This window comes from Prionailurus bengalensis, chromosome C2, assembly GCF_016509475.1.
Source record: "Prionailurus bengalensis isolate Pbe53 chromosome C2, Fcat_Pben_1.1_paternal_pri, whole genome shotgun sequence".
Lineage (NCBI taxonomy): Eukaryota > Metazoa > Chordata > Mammalia > Carnivora > Felidae > Prionailurus > Prionailurus bengalensis.
In genome coordinates, this window is record NC_057350.1 from 121,102,748 (window position 1) to 121,121,311 (window position 18,564).

The 18,564-nt window shown below is 38.5% G+C and overlaps 1 protein-coding gene across 4 annotated transcripts in view; it reads left to right on the forward strand.

Moving 5' to 3' along the window:
- SLC9A9 (solute carrier family 9 member A9) overlaps positions 1-18,564 on the forward strand; it is a 703,780-nt gene that overhangs the window by 415,345 nt on the left and 269,871 nt on the right. For all 4 annotated transcript variants that reach the window (XM_043595208.1, XM_043595207.1, XM_043595209.1 and 1 more), the window contains one exon: positions 11,820-11,908. In XM_043595208.1, coding sequence (XP_043451143.1) covers positions 11,820-11,908 — 89 coding nt within the window. The remainder of the gene's footprint in view (positions 1-11,819; positions 11,909-18,564) is intronic.

The following is an 18,564-nucleotide window of genomic DNA, read 5'->3' on the forward strand; positions in this document are numbered from 1 at the left end:
GGTGGAAAATATATTTCTGGATCTCAGTAAATAAAACAAATCACTGGGAGGGGACTTGGTGTGAATTGTTTCTTAAAACATATCTGGCCAGTTTTTGCTTCTAAGGACATGTCATTAGCCGACATCTCTTTGCTTAAAACTGCTCATGCTTTCATATTGACAGAACCACATGAATCCATTTAATTAGCCAACAATTCACTAACACATGAGGTGCACTAAAAACAAATGAGTGTTTTCCAAGCCAAAAAATAAAACCTGGAGGCTCAGAATATTAGGCATTCAAACTGTAGTAATAGGCATCCAAAATTCTCAAGGGGCTTAGTTAACCACACTGAACCAAGGGCAAACACGCGATGTTGCCATCTCAATAAACACAGGTGTAAAGTGCATCTCCTCGCATAATAACTCATTAGCTCACAGCTGCACTTTCTTGAACTGAATAGCTCATCATTTCAATATTCAAACAACCTTGCACATGTAACTTGAGTAGTGGACAAATTTACCCCTGCTTTCTTCACTGTAAATGTTTTCAGTCAATGTTTAATGTCTCCTCATGACCCCAGTAGGCATAGGGGAAACAAAAGAAAGTTCTTTTACAAAACCCATTTTCTTCATAGGCATGTAGAAAATTGTCACAAAATAGATGGCACAAATATGTAACATGTAGGTGAAGGAGAAAGAAGAGTCAAGGATAACTCCAAGTCCCTATATCAACTGGATCAACGGTTTATTTCACCAAAATGGGGAATATACATGCAACAGAAAGAGACAAACAAAAATTACTTCATTCAAAAGTCTCCTAGATGCTACAGAAATGTGGAAACTACATAGAAGGGTATAGTGGGCAATTGGACATGGAAATCTTGAGTGACATTGTTCATTAGAGATTTAAGTGACTTCGGTGCAAATGTGCTAGCTGATTCCAAGGAAATGAAAACTGAAAAGAGGGTAAGCTTGATGAACACCAATGCTTGAGATGGAATGCCAGAGATATAAGTGAAAAAGTGTTTTACTTCTTCTCCAGACCTCAGTTTAATTTGCATAAATACCCTCTGCTACATTTTGAAGGATATTTTTGTTTTAAATGGAAATTTATAAACCTTGCAACATAGACAGGAAGTAACTCTTAAATGCATGCCTATACTGCATTGGAAAAAAACAGAAATAAGAACATAGATTCGTGCTGTTTTGTGTATTGATGTCCTTGTATTCCACAGACTCATGATTAATCTGCCAACTGTGGTGTTGCCAAATATGGTGAACTAGACAGTAATCGTACTCTTTGGAAACTTGGAATCTTTCATATTCCCTGAAGGAGTTTTCCATTTCGTTAAATCTTTGACTTCTCAGTTCCAGGTTCACGTTCAGCAGTGGTGGTAGGAAACCTGTCAGAAATGTCTCTTTTTACTAGGTCAAAAACAAATAAAAGTATGGCATGGAAAAATAACTCATCAACTTTAAAACCCCTCAGAGTACCATCTGAGAGCAAGACACATTTTTTTCTCTCTCTCACTCTCTTTCTGTGTTCTGATAATATAATCAATATTTCCTGTCCAAAAATGCAATATTCTTCACTCTTAGAAACCCCTCAAGTCTGCATTTAATGTCAAAGAAAATCATGCTCCTTGTGACAGACGTTTGTTTTTCCGCTTTTGTATCTGAGGGCTTCATCAACTTTTAATGAAAAAAGAACTACTGAATAATGTTATCAGTAACAGAGACTATAGGTGAAGATACTCTTGAATAAGAAAATTTAAATATTAGAAGAAAATGGACCTGCCACTAATAAGTCTAGAAAAACATCTATTTGTATGTGAGGATCAAAAACTAATTTCTCTTGATTGTCTTTTCAAAGCAGATAAATGTTTTTTGAAACAGAGATTCTTTCTTCTGACCAACCTACATTTCTGTGCCTGATGTCTGTGAACACTGTTATGGGAGTTCGGGGGTGATACAAAGAGGGAGTGTAGACCGAGTCCTTGAGATCTAGGGAGACACCAGTAATCTAGTTGACAGGAAGTCACAGTGAAGCTCTGGAGCCCCATGTAGTTCTTCAATCCGTATACACAGACCTTGAAGCAAATGTAAAAGCTGAACCACTCAGATCACAGATTTTTAAGACCAGAAAGTGCTTAGAGATCATCTAGAGCAGTGTTTGTCAGCATTTCTTGACCCTTATTGGCAAAAAAATAAAATAAAATAGCTTTATCATGCACCTGTCTGCACACAAGCATAATTGTTTGCCCACAAAGGTACTTACATACTTGAGAATACATAAAAATTCTAATTAAAAACTATGAAGTTTTTATATTTTCTTCCATATTTCAATGTGTTTTCTTATATACTCCAATTTGGTGAATACCATCTTCTTGAATTCATTGAGAAGAAGACAATGGACCAGGCAATGAATCTAAATTGCACAAGTCACCCACCTAGTTAAGTGGATGAACTGTGACCACATCCCAGGTCTCTTGATGTCCAACCCAGTACATTTTTCCTTATATGATTTACAACCACACACTGAATCTTGCTCAGGTAAGCATATGTTTTATGTGTACATGTATACATATAGATATACAATATTTAGTAGGACTAATGCTCTCTGAAAGGGTCCAAGAGTGGGAATCAAGGGGAACAGTGTACATGTCACTCCATTAACCAGAAAGTGTTAATTGTCCTATGAAAACTGATCTCAATGGAAAGAATTTTCTTGCCAGCAGAATCATTATTTTTCCCAGAGAATTACAGACCTCCTCATGCTGTTCCCTAAATTTCTTTGCTTGCCAATTAATTTGAATTTAACTGTGTACCTCTTTGTGGTTTCTCAAACAGCTCTTTTAGCTAGTGTCATAAAGTATTGGTTCTAGTTCTTGTTTAAAATTGCATAAATGAGCCCCTGCAGCCAGCCCTTTAGGGATCTTGTACACCACTGTAGTCTCACCGTGCAGACAGTGAAAGGCAATCTTGTGTATACACATGAGTCAGAAAGTATTATTATTTTCTCTAGGCCACTTCTTGATTTCTTTCAGAATTCCTTTTTATTTTAGATCCCAGATATTTTCTGAGCATGTTTCACCCCCTGTGGCCCCAGATATATGTACTTGATTCCATTCGTCATTGCAACAGGACCCCGTAAATAGAACTTGAATCCAAGATCTTAGGCATGCAACATAGCAGTTGCATTTAGTGACTGCTTGTTTTTGCAGCAGAGATGGAAATAGAATGACCAGTTTTTACTTTTGTTGCAAAGGAAAATGAAATAATACTTGCCTGCACAGGATGGGCATACTGGAGGCTTCACATTTTTATGGATGCCAGGACTAATGAAACATGTAAATTAAATGCTTTTATGCTTATAGTAATTAGTTTGACCATTTTAAGAATACAGTGTGATAACAGTTTCTTTTATTGTATTTTTTATTTAGAAAAATATAATTAATAAACTCAATTTGTATTTATTTCCTAACCTATGATGGAGTAAAACCTAAGTGTGCAGGTAAGCTGCATGCTTCTCATACATGCTCCACGGTCTCCTACCTCGCCCTCTTCACTCACTTGATTTCTTTACTTCTGACCCTGCATCATCAAACTCTTTCTATCTTTCAAAGCCCTAATGCCTCTGCATCTTTTAGGGAAATTTTCCCCATGTCTCTTCCACCTACCACAGCCCAAAAGAAATCACACCGTCTCAGGATTTCTATTTTCCTGTCTCCTACTACATTATACCTGCTATTAGATGTCTTTGTGTACATGCTGTCTCTGTTAGGAGTTAAAAAGCTGCTTGGGATGTCAGACCAGGTATATTCATCCTTGTGTCCCCCATAGCCATAACCTGTGCTTTGCTCATTGAATGACCTCAGTAGACTAATAGAATTTGAGTAGATGATAGCAGACACCCAAGGTAACTTGCAAAAATCTGGTACCTTCACTGTAGTATTACTGAGAATTGTCTAAGTTTGGATTACTAGGAATAAAGAGTACATTTTCACTTGTTTTTCCTTGATGCAGGAGTTACTGTGGAAGAGATGGTAATAAATAATGATTAAGGGCATAGAATATGCAAGACATGTACTAGAGGCTTTGTACTTCTTCCCCCAGCAGTTTATTAAACCAGAAGTATTGTGTCTATCCATGGAATGAGCTTCTCTAAGTTATTCCTTCTTTTCATGTCTTCTTCCTTTCATCTACTTCTAGTAATTGTAGTAAAACCTTACATGTACTTACTTATTAATGTTTAATTTATGAAGCATGTTAATATCCATCATATGGCTTTATACTCAGAACAGACCTGTAAGACAGATGGGTGCTATCCAAATAAGAAAAATTGTCTCTTAGATGAGTGAAGCCATTGGCCAACATTACTCTTTTTCTATCTGCAGCCATGAACAGAGAGTGAGTGGTACCTGGGCAGGATAAAGCCCTGATGGACCCCAAGCCCTGAGGGGCATGAACCATATGGTTACTTTAAAAATCCTTTTTTTAAAGTTTATTTATTTATTTTGAGAGAGAGAGCACAAGTAGGGGAGAGGCAGAGAGAGGGAGAGAGAGAATCCTAAGCAGGCTCTGCACCATCAGCATAGAGACTGATGCTGGGCTCAAACTCACAAAACTTTGAGATCATGACCTGAGCCAAAATCGAGAGTCAGACACTTAACTGACTGAGCCACCCAGGAACCCCTAGAACTCTTAATTTTACTGACCAAATCTAGTTTTTGTATGTTCTCTTTGACTATTTCTTTTTTCCTTTTTTTTTCTTTTTTTTTTTTCGTTTTTTTTTTTAGGTTTTTAATTCTTTCTTTGGGTCCATTGTTATGTCTCTTATCTAGCTTCTTGAGGTAAACAGTCCATTTTTTCTCTTTTTCTTTTCTTTTCTTTTCTTTTCTTTTCTTTTCTTTTCTTTTCTTTTCTTCTCTTTCCTTTCTTTTCCTTTTCTTTTTCCTAATGGAAAGCATGTAAGACTGTAAACTTTCCTCTGAGTAATCTGGTTTTATCTCATTGGTGTTGATAAAGAATTTACTCTACACTTATTGCTGTTTATTTTACATGAGCTAAAATTTCAAATTTGATTTCATCTTCAATTTCATCTAGGAGAATATAGTTAAAAAGCCCTAATGGATACATTTTTTAAGGTATGGTTTTGTTAACTTCCAATTTTATAACATTGTGATCAAAGAATTTGATTTGTTTGCTTTTTCTTTGAGGGGGAAAGATTTATTGAACTATTGATAGTAAAATATACAATCAATTTTATTCCATGCAGGTAATTTCTTTTCACATTCTAGTATTGCTGGGATTAAAAATAAATAATCCCCAAATGAAAAAATTTTAAACTCCTCAAATGTCCATGAAACTGAAATTACTTCATAGAATCATGTCAATTCTAGAAAGTTACGTGAATAAAAATGGAGACTAAAATACAGATATAGAATTTTAAAACTTTTTTTATAGTTAGCAAAAGACATTTTGGATGGTACAAGGTCAAAACCAAGCCACAACAAAAGTGAATTAATTGATACTTAGTGCCAAAGTGTTGGTCAGAGATTTGCTTCTCAAAATGCAATGCTAGGACCAGTAGCACAGATAGCCCTGGTAGTATAAAATGCAGAATCATGGGCTCCACTCCCAGCCTATTGAAGCAGCATCTGCATTTTTTAAATGTTTATTTATTAATTTTGAGAAAGAGTGAGCACACAAGTGAGGGAGTAGCAGAGAGGGTGGGGGGAAGAGAATCCCAAGCAGGCTCCACACTGTCAGCTCAGAGCCTGATGTGCGGCTGGATCTCAGACACAGTGAGATCCTGACCTGAGCTGAAATCTAGAATCAGACACTTAAGGACTGAGCCACCCAGGCACACCCATAATCTGCATTTCAACAAGATTTCCAGGTGATTCAAATGTAGATTAACATTCCAGAGGCATTAAGTAAAGTTCTGAAATCTCTCTTGCCAAATTCAGATGCTTCAGGCCACAGATGCTCAGGCCACCTGAGCTTTCAGGTGGGATCAAGAAGCTCCTTTTTTCTTTTTTCTTTTCTTTTCATTTCTTTTCTTTTCTTTTCTTTTCTTTTCTTTTCTTTTCTTTCTTTTTTTTTCTTTTTTTTTTTCTTCTTTTTTCTTTTTTTTTTTTTTTTTGAGAGAGCAAGAGACAGGGTGAGTAGGGGAAAGGAGCTTAGGGAGAGAGAGACAGAGAAAGAGAAAGAGAGGGAATCTTAAGTAGGCTCCACATTGCCAGCAGAGTCCGACTTGGGGCTCCATCCATGACCCTGGGATCATGATCTGAGCTGAAATTAGGAGTCAGAAACTCAACCAAGGGAGCCACCCAGGCTCCCCCAAGAAGCTTCTGATATATGGAAAGGATAGTAGGGTCGCTGTAAATTAAGCACAGGCTGGGAATGAGAGGGACAAGCAAAACAGAGGGGTAAGAAACAGCAGTAAGAGAAAAGAAAGGAAGTGGGTTCCTCTGAGGTGAGCTGTGTCTGTCACTTAGACACAGACATTGGAATTCACCATTTTCAGTGTCCTTTGACCTGAAAGTTTGTGGTCTAAAGATTTAGAAACACTTTTTTTGTTCTATACCCAGGAGACTTCCTGAGTTTATCTTTAAACCTCATAGCTCTTGAAAAAATTTTTATCATTAGAAGGTATGATAATGATATGTTTTAAAATTTTACTTTAGAAGAATTGCCTGTGTAAACTTAAAAGGATATTTGAAAATCTATAAATTTATCTTGTCTTTACCTTTTGAGAAAGTTGGGCTGCCTCTACTAAAAATGTCTGATTCATTTGGAATCAGTATTAGTTCCTTGTCCTAAACTTTAAAAACGGGTCGGCGGGGGGGGGGGGGGGGGGGGGGGGGACCTGGGTGGCTCAATAGGTTCAGTGTCTGACTTTTGGTTTTGGCTAAGGTCATGATCTCATGGTTCATGGCATGGAGCCCCATATCAGGATCTGTGCTGGCAGTGCAGAGCCTGCTTGGGATTCTCTCTGTCTCCCTTTCTCTGCTCCTCTCCCACTTGTGCACCCCTCCCCACACTCTCTCAAAACAAATAAAAATTCAAAAACAAAAAACAAAAAAAAGACTAAATTGAGGTGTTAATCCTAGTGAATTAATAAAGTAATATATAGGAAAATGACAGACCCACACAATTGGAGGATATCCAAACTTTAGGAAAAGAAATTTTTTCCACAGCAGCTCTGGCAGATAATCATTCAATCCAAACATTTCAGATCATAGGAAACTTCTCACACTTCAAGGCAGTCACTTCTTTGTAGGATAGTGCTCATATTTTGGAAAGATCATGTGACTGGAAATCAGAAGACACAAGTCCAAGTATAGCCCATGCCTCTCTAGTAGTTCTAGGCCTAACTTACTCCCTTCCCCCAAGCTTCTTGTCCTAATCTACTGGCTCAAACTCCCATCACTTTTTAAAAATGTCAATTCCTTCCATAAGTAGGAATGGAACTTGGCATGGCATCACAGCTGCCATTGACATCCCCTGTTGTCCCAGTCATAACAGGAGGATACAGGTTGGATATTATTTCCAGATGACATGGCTTCAGTAGTTTCAGAGAACCATCAAAGTTTACAATGAGAAGGGACCCACAAGTGAAGACTTGTCAGGATTCATCAGGAAAAGAGAAACCAACTAGCTATGCCCAGAGTTTAATGCAGGAGATTGAGTATACAGATGATAGAGACCTGAAAAAATAGAATGGGGCACTGAGGCAATACAGGTAGTAATTACAGGAAGCAAGTGTAAACCCTGGGCCAGGAGAAGCAAAGGGAAGAGAATCTAGAATTTCCTAAGAGGTAACTGCTGAAGCTGGGAACCAGACTTCTGAGTGGGGCCTGTGAGGCTGGAACCAACTTCAAAAAGCTATGGAGAAGAACCATGGCTGAGATGCAACTGACAGGAGCAGCAAGCAAACAGGAAGGGAGCAAGGCCTTTCCCCTTCTCACATCCTAGTCTCCCTCTGGGACTCATATTAGCAGAGCTCAACAGGCTGTGGCAAAGGAAGATGTGGTCTGCATGGTCCCAGGCCCATATCACAGGGCAAGCACAAGAGGCTGGGTTTGGAGCTGAGACACTAGTTTACTGACCCACACAAAGAGCACTTGGTGCCCCTCCCTCTCCTCGTACAGCTGAGAATCTGAGTTGCAGAGCATGTAAGAGAGTTGTCTAGGGCCCCACACAACAGTAGTACAACTAGTGCTAACAGGCAGAGGTATGCAAAAATATAATGACAATTAAAATATACTTCTGTAAGGTAGAAAACTCTCAACTCTGAATTTGCTTACATGGCAGAGAATTTATAGATAATAGTTTTATTTAGATGAGACATTTTCAAAATATGTTTTGGCTTGTAAAAGTCATACTAATTACAGTAATTTATGTGAGTTAATTAATTACTAAGGTATAGAATTATGATTATGTAGCTAATACTAAGGGTTAGATCAACTCAGTTGTTTTAATTACAACACCAAGCATCTGGTCAGATAGGTACACTTTTCATTGTTTCTGTGACGTATCTATACACAGAGCTAAAAAAAAACAAAAAAACAAAAAACAAAAAAAAAAGGATTAGCAGAAACACTGCCTGTTAGTATTTAATGGAGGCAAAGAAAGGAAAACCAATGAAGCTACTAGGGAAAACAAGATATCCAGCCACCTCAGATATGTAATCTCTATTTCCCTGGGACATCAGAAATGATATTTTTTCAGATGGTTTAAGATTACCTTAAAACATTCGCAGATAGTCTAATATAGGCAGAAAAGCACAGGGAGTTTGTGAAATTGTGAATCTCAGCTCTGCCACTTTCAAGGTGACCTTGAGTAAATTACTTTTGTTTCTTACTTGTTACATGGGAATAGGGATATTCATTAACTTATTCAACAAACACTCGCTGAATGCCTACCATGTGCCTGGCTTTGCTCAAAGGGTTAGGGACCAATGAATCCCTGTGCACTCCATGAGCTTTCCTTTGCAATGCTGGAAAGCAGAAAATAAACACATGAATATAGAAAATGTTAGGTGGCAGTGAATAATATACAAAAATAAAGCAAGATAGGCAAGTAGAGAATGATGAGAAGGACCATTTTTATAGAATGCATAGAGAAGGCCTGTCTGATAATGTAACATCTTAAGGGAGGGAGGGAACCATGTGGATATATGAAGAACAGCTTTCCAAACAGTGGGAACCAGAAGCTCAAGACACTGCAGTAGAACGTGCTTAGCAAGGATATAGTGTACAGCAAGGGGTGAGGATAGTGGGAGATGAGCTCAGAGATCTGTAGGAAGGGGAGAAGGAGGCAGGACTAGATCCTACAGGGCCTTTTCATCATGGGGATCCATTACAAAGTTTAGAACAGAGGACTGACATGATCTGAATTGTCCAAAGAATCACTCTGGCTTTATGGAAGCTAGACTGTGAGAGTCCAACAGTGGACACAGGGGGACCAATCAGGAATCTGTAATCTAGGAGGGAAAAAAAAGTGATGGTGGCCTGGAAAAGAGTGTTAGGGGAGGAAGCGTTGAGAAGTGGCTGGATTCAGGTAAGTTTCAAAGGACCAGCCAACAAAATCACTGACTTACAGAGAGAGGAAAAGTAAAGGGTGATCCCAGAGTTTTGGCCTGAACAGCAGGAAGGATGGAGATGCTGTTACTGGAAAGGGGAAGACAGTAGGAAGAGCTGGTTAATAGTGCTAAGCCTGTTGTGAGGTAATAAATCAATGCAATAAATGAGATGATTTTTACAAAATGGTGCATTCTTGGTTCACTGTAGGCATTCAGCAGATCTTAAATCCCCTCCCTATCCTTTATAACACTTCTTTGTTGCCACTTGTTCTCAGAATACATTTAGGTACTACCCACACGTACTCCCACCCTTTTTATTCACCACTTCTCCACAAATCAATATATATAATCAAAACATTTCCACATCAGTGGGAGGGTCAGCTAAACCTCACCCAGAAAAATCTCCAACAGACTACAGAATCAGCAGAGAGAGATAAATTATGTTTTTAAATAAAGAAAGAAAAATATTTGATAACAAAATAACATGCATGGCAATCTTCCTAGTGCCTCAAGTACCTAAAGTGCTTCAGTACCCTAAAAGTTTCTCTGGTATTGTTTGTTTTTTAATAGAATATTTGTGAAGAGTGACATACAATATTTTGTAAGCATCCTTTTCTTAGTATTTCTGAGGAGAGGCTAAGAAACTGAAAAGTTACCCAAAAATCTATAGAATGCTTACTGCATATATATTTCTTGGCAAAATTTCCTAGTCATTTTTATCCTTTTGCCTAAAATTTTGAAGCATATTAAAAGAAAATAAGTAATATAAATGTTTGTGCACTTGTACTAGGTAAATGTGCCATAGCAATATTTTATCCAAAGCCAATCCAAGAAATAACCGACGTATAAATAGAAGCATCCAGTCTAAACATTTTAAAAAAATGCTTGGTTCTTTAAAATTCTTTATTGCAGATTCATTTGCGATGTCAGTATTCAGTTCACATATCTCTATACTCTTAAGAATCATCAGCATTTAATTTATGAGTGTTTTTAGTTGGAAAGATTCTGCTGCTTGAAATTCAATTCAATCCCCTTGGTCTGACTTGAGGAATACTTACATCTTGTGTTTTTCCCAAAGCCCTCCTCTATGCTCAATTTCCCATAATTAATAGAATATTTAATCCAAAGTAGAATGCCACCCCCACCACTTCCATACCCCAGCTCAGGAGGGATAACAGAGAATAACAGCCCAGAGACAAATGACACATCTGTCTCAGGGTTGCTACTCCTCTGTCCCCAGGAAACATCTAATGTATGTATGGTTTCATGTATCATTTAAAGCTAGGTATACTGGGGGCGACTGGATGGTTCAGTCAGTTGAACAGCCGACTTTGGCTCAGGTCATGATCTCATGGTTCATGAGTTCGAACCCTGCCTTGGGCTCTGTGCTGACAGCTCAGAGCCTGGGACCTGCTTTGGATCCTGTGTCTCCCTCTTTCTCTGCCCCTACCCTGCTTGTGCTCAGTCAGTCTCTCTCTCTCTCTCTCTCTCTCAAAAATAAATTTTAAAAAATTAAAAAAAAAAAGCTGGGTATACTGATGGCTTAAGAAATAAATCCTGCAGCTAGCCTAGAAGCAGCTGAGAGCCCACTGTGGGTTGGAAACACACAAGAACAGACCAGCTTACCTGCAAGGAGTGTGTGCCTTGGATGTGCTCATGTGATTCTTCAGCAGCATTAACAGAACTCCCAGCTCTGTCAAGGAGGCATAGGGGCAAACAAGGACCTTCCTCTTGTGCTTGGCAAGTAGAGGCATCAGCATGAGCAACAAAACCCTTGCAGATTTCTTAGGTCTGTGATTCATGGTTTTTAATACTGTGTATGATGGGAACCTCTTCAGGTTCATCAGGGTACCCAGTGAAAAGCCAATGTTTGAGCGAACATGCCAGCATTTAGTGTAAAATGCAAAAAATGCAGTTGGCACTGGCTAGGAGAAGCCCAGAGTTGATTATATAGTTTTTGTTCATGTTTCTCCAAGCATAACTTTTTTAACTCATGACAAGAGAAGAAGGTACTTCTTAATACTTTTCTTTAGGTTAATCCTGTAAGACCCATGTTTAAAATAAGTAGCAAGGTATACCCCAATATAGGATTCTTTTAATTTTAGAGACTATTACGTCATGGTAATTGTTAGAAGTAGCTCTACTGACACCTAGTCCATCTTCGTCTAGCTGAGGTGGCCCTACCCTTTGGCCCTACCCTTTGGCTTAGAAAATTGGTTTTGACCAGTATGTTTTTGAATTTCAGGAATAGTCGCTGTTCTTTTCTGTGGAGTCACCCAGGCACATTATACCTACAACAATCTGTCATTGGATTCCAAAACGAGGACTAAACAGGTAAAAGAAAAAATTCACTACAGGCTTTGTCTCTTTTCACAGTGTAATGGTTATGTAGCAAGTCTGCCAATGCACTTGGAAAGAATTTCATTAGCGAAGGAAGAAAGTACGCTTAAGGCTTCATTATAGGTTGGATATTTATAGATTTTTTTTCCTCCAGGGTAACCATTAACAATTCTCTTGGTAAGCAAAAATATAGTTATAATAGTCTCTCCCTCCTGAGAAATGTGGAACATAGACTGTCAGTCTTGAAGATGAAAGGCCCACAGTCGGTAATAATTCACAGTCACTTACATCTAAAAGCATTATAAAGCATGTGAGATTGGTAGTTATACAGAGAGAAGGAAATGTGAAGAATAAGGAAGTGATGTTTGGTCTTTAATTGGGTGCTTTCACTACTCCGTAAACTCAGCTGCCAGTTGTCACACTAGCGGAATGTAGCTTCCATATGCCAAAAACACATGTGTTTGGATATAGATTCCTTACACAAATATGTGCTGTACAGCCCCTCTGTGCCAAGCACTATGCTAGGTACTAGGAATAAAAGGATGTGGGATATGACCTTGTCTTTAAGATGTTCATTATCAAGTCTGTTGATGAGGGTAAGGACGTGTAATGAACAACTAATTATCCACAGTGTGATATGGACTGTGATAGGAATATCTGTATAGTGTGTTTGGGGAGCATTCAATAGGGCATCGTCTTGTAGCTAGAATTGGGAAGGTGAAGAGAAAGTTTCCAGAGATGATATCTGATCTTAAGCTTGAAATACAAATAGAAGTTAATTAGGTAATCATGTGGAACCTAGTAGGGGGTGGGAAGGCAGTATGAAGGGCATTTGAAACCAAAGTTGAGGGTGGACAAAATCTCTGAAGCAGTTGATCAAAGCACTGTAACTAGTTCTGTGTGGCTAGGGAATGGGGTAAGGCTACAGTGAGGGTTGAAACCATAGATAAAGCCAGAGACCAGTTTATGAAAGGACTTTCATACCTTGTGAAAGAGTGTTTTGACTTTATCCTAGAGGTAATGGGGAGTGGCTTAAACAACAGAAAAGTATTGTCTGAGAAATGTAGAAGTCTAAGATCAAGGTGCCAGCAGGATTATTTCCTTCTAAGGACCGTAAAGGAGAATCTGTTCTATTCCTCTCTCTTAGCTTCTGGTGGTTTTCTGGCAATCTTTGTTATTCTTTAACTTGTAGACACATCATCTTGATCCCTACCTTCATGTTCACATGACATTTTTCCTAAGAGTGTGTCTGTCTCCAAATTTCCCCTTTTTATAAGGACACCAGTCACATTAGATTAGAGGCCCACTTTATTCTGGTATAACCTCATTTTAACTCAACTATATTTAAAATGACCCTATTTCCAAATTAGGTCATTTTCTGAGATATTGGGGGTTAGGACTTCAACATATGAATTTGACGAAGGGTAGGGAGTTGGTGTTGGGGGGGGGGGGTGGGATTCAGCCCATAACAAGAAGTCACCAATGTATCTTAAGCAAAGTAATTTTAGGATAAGGGATAAGTGGTGTTCCATTTTAGAAACGTCACTCTGGCAAAGAAGAGGAGCATGGATCAAATGGCATTTGTATTAGTTACCTTTTGCTGTGTAACAAACAACCATACAACCTAACTTCAGTGGCATTCAAAAAGAAACATTTATTTTGCACACATCTTGCAGGATTTAAGTCTAAGGTAGGCTTGGCTGGGGCATGTCCCAGTGCCCCCTGTCTGTCATTCTTCTCCTAGCAGAAGAACAAGCCCCAATGTGCAAGTTCATTTCAAGCCTCTGCTTGCATCACATTTCCACATCCTACAGGCCAAAGAAAATCACATGCCTGAGCCCAAGGTCAAGAGACTGAGCAGGTCACCAGCCCACATTGGGAAAGCACTACAAGGTTATATGGTAAGGAGTATGGATATAGAGAATAATGAAGAATTGGACCAAAGTATAATCTACCCCAAAATGCAAATGGAGGCAGAGAATCTTCTATAATAAGCTCATCAGTGCTGAAGATATCTGATGTGATATTGGGGCAGTGGGAGTGGGGGAAGCCAAAGTGACATCTTAGCAAAACCTAAATAGGAGTTTTTGAAAACTTACCTTAAAGCTCTCTAAAATAGTTAATTGTTTTCTTCTCTTTCTCTTTTCATGTCCCAAGATCAGCTGGACCTGACCCTATCTCCTGCCTCCCCAGGGACTCTGCAAGGTCACCCTTCCCCCTCTTACAATCAGAGGAATCATAAAGATACAATTAGAGACATTTTAAGGACCCACAGTTTTTAAAAATGAAAAAAAAAAATGATACCAATACTTAGAAACTTCCAGTATAGGAATCCTTTTAATTATAGAGACTACTGCATTCCCTAGGGTTTAAAGGGAAATGCCTTGGGCTGGTTTTTCCTGACCTTGTCTGGTTCTCTGAGCATTTGTATTCTGGGGAACTAAACTCTGGTTAGGGACTCGAACTTTTAAGTCATGCTATCTAGACTGCTCAGCAGAACTTCAAAGTTAACTCATCCCATGGCGAGAGAGCAACCCAGCACCTAGGGGAGACAAAGCCAAAATCAGTGCCCCACAGACTTCTGTTCTCCTCTGAATGACTTGACAAGCACTCCCTGATGGACTGCCAACATCCTTTCTTACAGTACTCTTCTTTAAGAAAGGGGATTTTTACAAGTTCATTCTTTAACATGCAGGTAATTGCATCCCTCCATCTTTGTTTCCCCCTTTACCTCCTTTCCTGGGTGCCTGATTCATAGTAGAAACTTAATGAATGCCTTCCCTTCCCTTCTCATACCTTTCTTCATTGCTTTTCTCTCAGGATTTGTCATTTTCTACTTATTTTTCTTTCATAATATATGCATATCTAGCATATGTACATATTTTGAACACACGTGCATGCACACGCGCACATATTCTCCACCCTAATGGACAGTCTGAGGTCACCACTTTGAAAGAAATGAGATCCAGCCCTTTAATTAACTTCACAGATAAGAAGTTCTTGGCCACATCTGTAGCAGTGTAGCAAGCGAAGTTCAAACTCCATGTGGGAAACCAATTACAAATTGTAAAGAAAGGCTGAGGCAGGTATTATAGAGGTTACCATTATTTCCTTTCTGAAACAGGGAAAAATTTGTAAAATATTATATGATAATACATGGTTACAGAGAATAATATCTCTTTGTACCTCCCCACACTATTCTCACTGTCAGTGGGAAAAATAGAAGTTGCACAGGCTCTGTGCCTCTGTCCCCAGGACTATTTAATGGGAACAAGGGAAGTTAATTAGTAAAGTCTAGGGACAATCTGTGAAAATCAACTTTTTATTATAAAATGCAAAGGTGATATGATTTATAAAGGAATTGTATTCATGGACTGTGGCTATATCAGCTAATCAAATAGCTATATCTGGATACAAAGACTTTTAAGAATTATATATCCTTTATAGCTTCAGAAATTACAGTGCCTTTTTAAAATTGCATTTTCACTTTATTTTTTTTCATTTTCTTTCTTATTTTTCAATATATGCAATTTATTGTCAAATTGGTTTCCATACAACAACCAGTGCTCATCCTAAAAGGTGTCCTCCTCAATACCCATCACCCACCCTCTCCTCCCTCCCACCCCCCATCAACCCTCAGTTTGTTCTCAGTTTTTAAGCATTTTCACTTTAAAATATGTTTTGCAAATTAATTTTCACTCCAACCTATGAAAACCACATGTAACATCTCTATGTGTTAGGCACAAAGCAGCATAATAGAGACATCGTTGCTGTTACCCACCATAAAGATTTATATTTCCATAACAAAGCACTTCCTTTAGGGTATGCACACCTAGCCCTAGAAATAGACAAATACTATAAGCCTGGACTCTTGCCCTAGAAACTGAAAACTGCTAGAGATGCTCAAGATGGACATGAGCACATAGAAGTCTGTGAGCCTCGAGGTCTCACCCTGAACCATCCAGAAGACTGCATATAGACCCTATGACACTACCCATACAAATCCCAGCCTGCCTCCCAGCCCTTTCCTCCTTCATGTCCTCACTTGCTAAGCAGACCTGGGAGCTGGTGATCTGGGCCAAACTCCAGGGTGTTTCCAAAGCTCTCTTTACTTTGCCTGAGGCTAACTTGCAAAACCACATACTTCCATACCACTCCCTTTTAACTAGAATTTCTCCTTCCCTTCCTGCAGTTCCCACATAAAAATTGTTTTCAACAGATACACAAGAGATATAGTATTAATTGGAATAATTAACATGCATTATGCATTAACATGTATGACATACTTTCCTCATTTACTTTCTACTTACCTTTTTACCTAAAAGGTAGCTTATTTTATTATCACTGACTACCTTCATTCATTCAAGTAATATTTTCTGAGGGCCTATTTTGTGCCAGCCCCTGTTCAAGGTGATGGGGTACAAGAGTGAACAAAAAAGAATTTCTAGTAGAGGAGATTTTGTTATAATCAGAATAAACAAGCTAAATATATAGTGCACTTATGACAAGTCATAGGCCAATAATAAAGCAGACAAGGGAGTTAGGAGTGTGTGTTTGGGAAAGCAGGGTTGCAATTTTAGATAGGGTGGTCAGGGAAGGTTGCAATAAGAAAGTGAAACCTGAAAGAAGAAAAAGAGAGAGTTACATGGACATTTGGAATGGAGCTGTCCAGGAACTGAGAACAACAGATACAAAGGCCACCTGGGTCAAATTGACCAATGTGGCTGAGGTAAAGTGGACCAGGGGAAAATATGAAAGACAGTAGCAAAGCAGTGACAAGGAGCTGTCATGGAGACCTGTCCATGGAGACCTGTCATAGGCTCAGGTCATGGAGAGCCTATACAAGGCAAGGAAACACTGGAGGTTGTTAAGTAAAGGCATGGCATGATAATATTTAAATTTTAAAAGAAGGGAGGTGTCATTTATTAGCCAAGGAGCACTGCAAGATAGCAGGTTTGAGAGACAATTGGTTGTTGACTTGTTACATTTGAGATGTATATTGGTCAATAAAATGGAGCTGTTGAGTACCTTGTTGGACCTAGAATTCTGGAGTTTGGGAGAGAGGTCTGGGTGAGAAGTATAATTTTTGATGTCATCAGTATAGAGATGATATTAAAAACATGAGACTGGTTATAACTCTTAGATGAGATGTCTAAGAGAGAAATAGAGGAAAGATCAGAAACCAAGTCTTGAGGCACTCCAATGGTAAGACATTGGGAACCAGTAAAGGAGAGTGAGAGATAGTAGCCAGTATGGAGAAGGAAAAATCAAGAAAAGTATGGTGTCCTGGAAATCAAATGAAGAGAGTGTCTCAAAAAGGAGCATGATGAATTCAGCCAAATTTTGCTGAATGGCCAATTAAGATGAAGAGAATGAATGTCATTGATGACACTGATAAGAGTCATATTGGTAGAGTGTCAGGGTGAAAGCCTAATTATAATAGGTTCAAAAGAGGATGGAAGGAAAGAAATTGGAAACTGCATGTACAGACTTGTTTTTCAAAGGAGTTTTGCTGTGAAAGAGAACAGAGAAATGAGATGATACCTGAAGAGAGACATGATGCCAAAAGAAAATTCTTTTTATTTTTAAGGTGGAAAAATACAGTACTTTTATATGCTGATAGGAATAACACAGAAGGGGCACCTGGGTGGCTCAGTTGGTTAAGCCTCTGACTTCAGCTCAGGTCATGATCTCACAGTTAGTCAGTTCAAGCCCCACACTGGGCTCTGGGCTGACAGCTCAGAGCCTGGAGTCTTCCTCTCTCTCTGTTTCTCCCCTGCTCACACTCTGTCTCTCTCTCAAAAATAAATAAGCATTAAAAAAAAATTAAGGAATAACACAGAAAAGACTGAGTGGAAGAGGCAAACTTTGAACTTATATCTTTTGACTTGTAGTTCAAACTATTTTGCCTATTACTAAATATTCTTTGAATAATAGCTGTGATAGCAGCAACTGTGGGGCTTAGTATCATTTATTCAGTAAACCTTGAATGGATGGATAGATGAATGAATGAATGAATGAATGCATGAATGTTTGGTGATCTTTGTTACACTTTCAGCTAATTCAGGTAATGAGTCATTTATATTTAATTCTTTTTTTATTTTTTTAAAGTTTATTTATTTTTGAGAGAGACAGAAACAGCATGAGTGGGGTAGGGGCAGAGAGAAAGAGGGAGAGAGAAAATCCCAAGCAGCCTCCACACCGCCAGCACAGAGCCTGATGCAGGGCTCAAACTCACAAAACTGTGAGATAATGACCTGAGCCATAACCAAGAATGGACGCCTAACCAACTGAGCCACCCAGGTGCTCCAGTCTTATATTTAATTCTATAATCTTTGTAAATCTAGCAATTTTAGTGTATTTATTTATTTATTTATTTATTTATTTCTTACTAAAGTACAGGTTGGGGTTGACATAGATTTTCCCATGCATTTATTTTTGAAAACCAGATTCTTTGTCTAGCATTTATGAGCAAACAATGACATATTCATTATAGCACATTCTTTCCAGATGCTTATTTTATTTCCATTCCCCCCAGATGATCTTTTGAGTGTTTATCACCATTGAATGGAAAGGCAGCAATGCAAATCCAAATTTAAATTTCCAATTAAAAAAAAAACAATGATGCCAAATTGGATGTGCTGTGTATG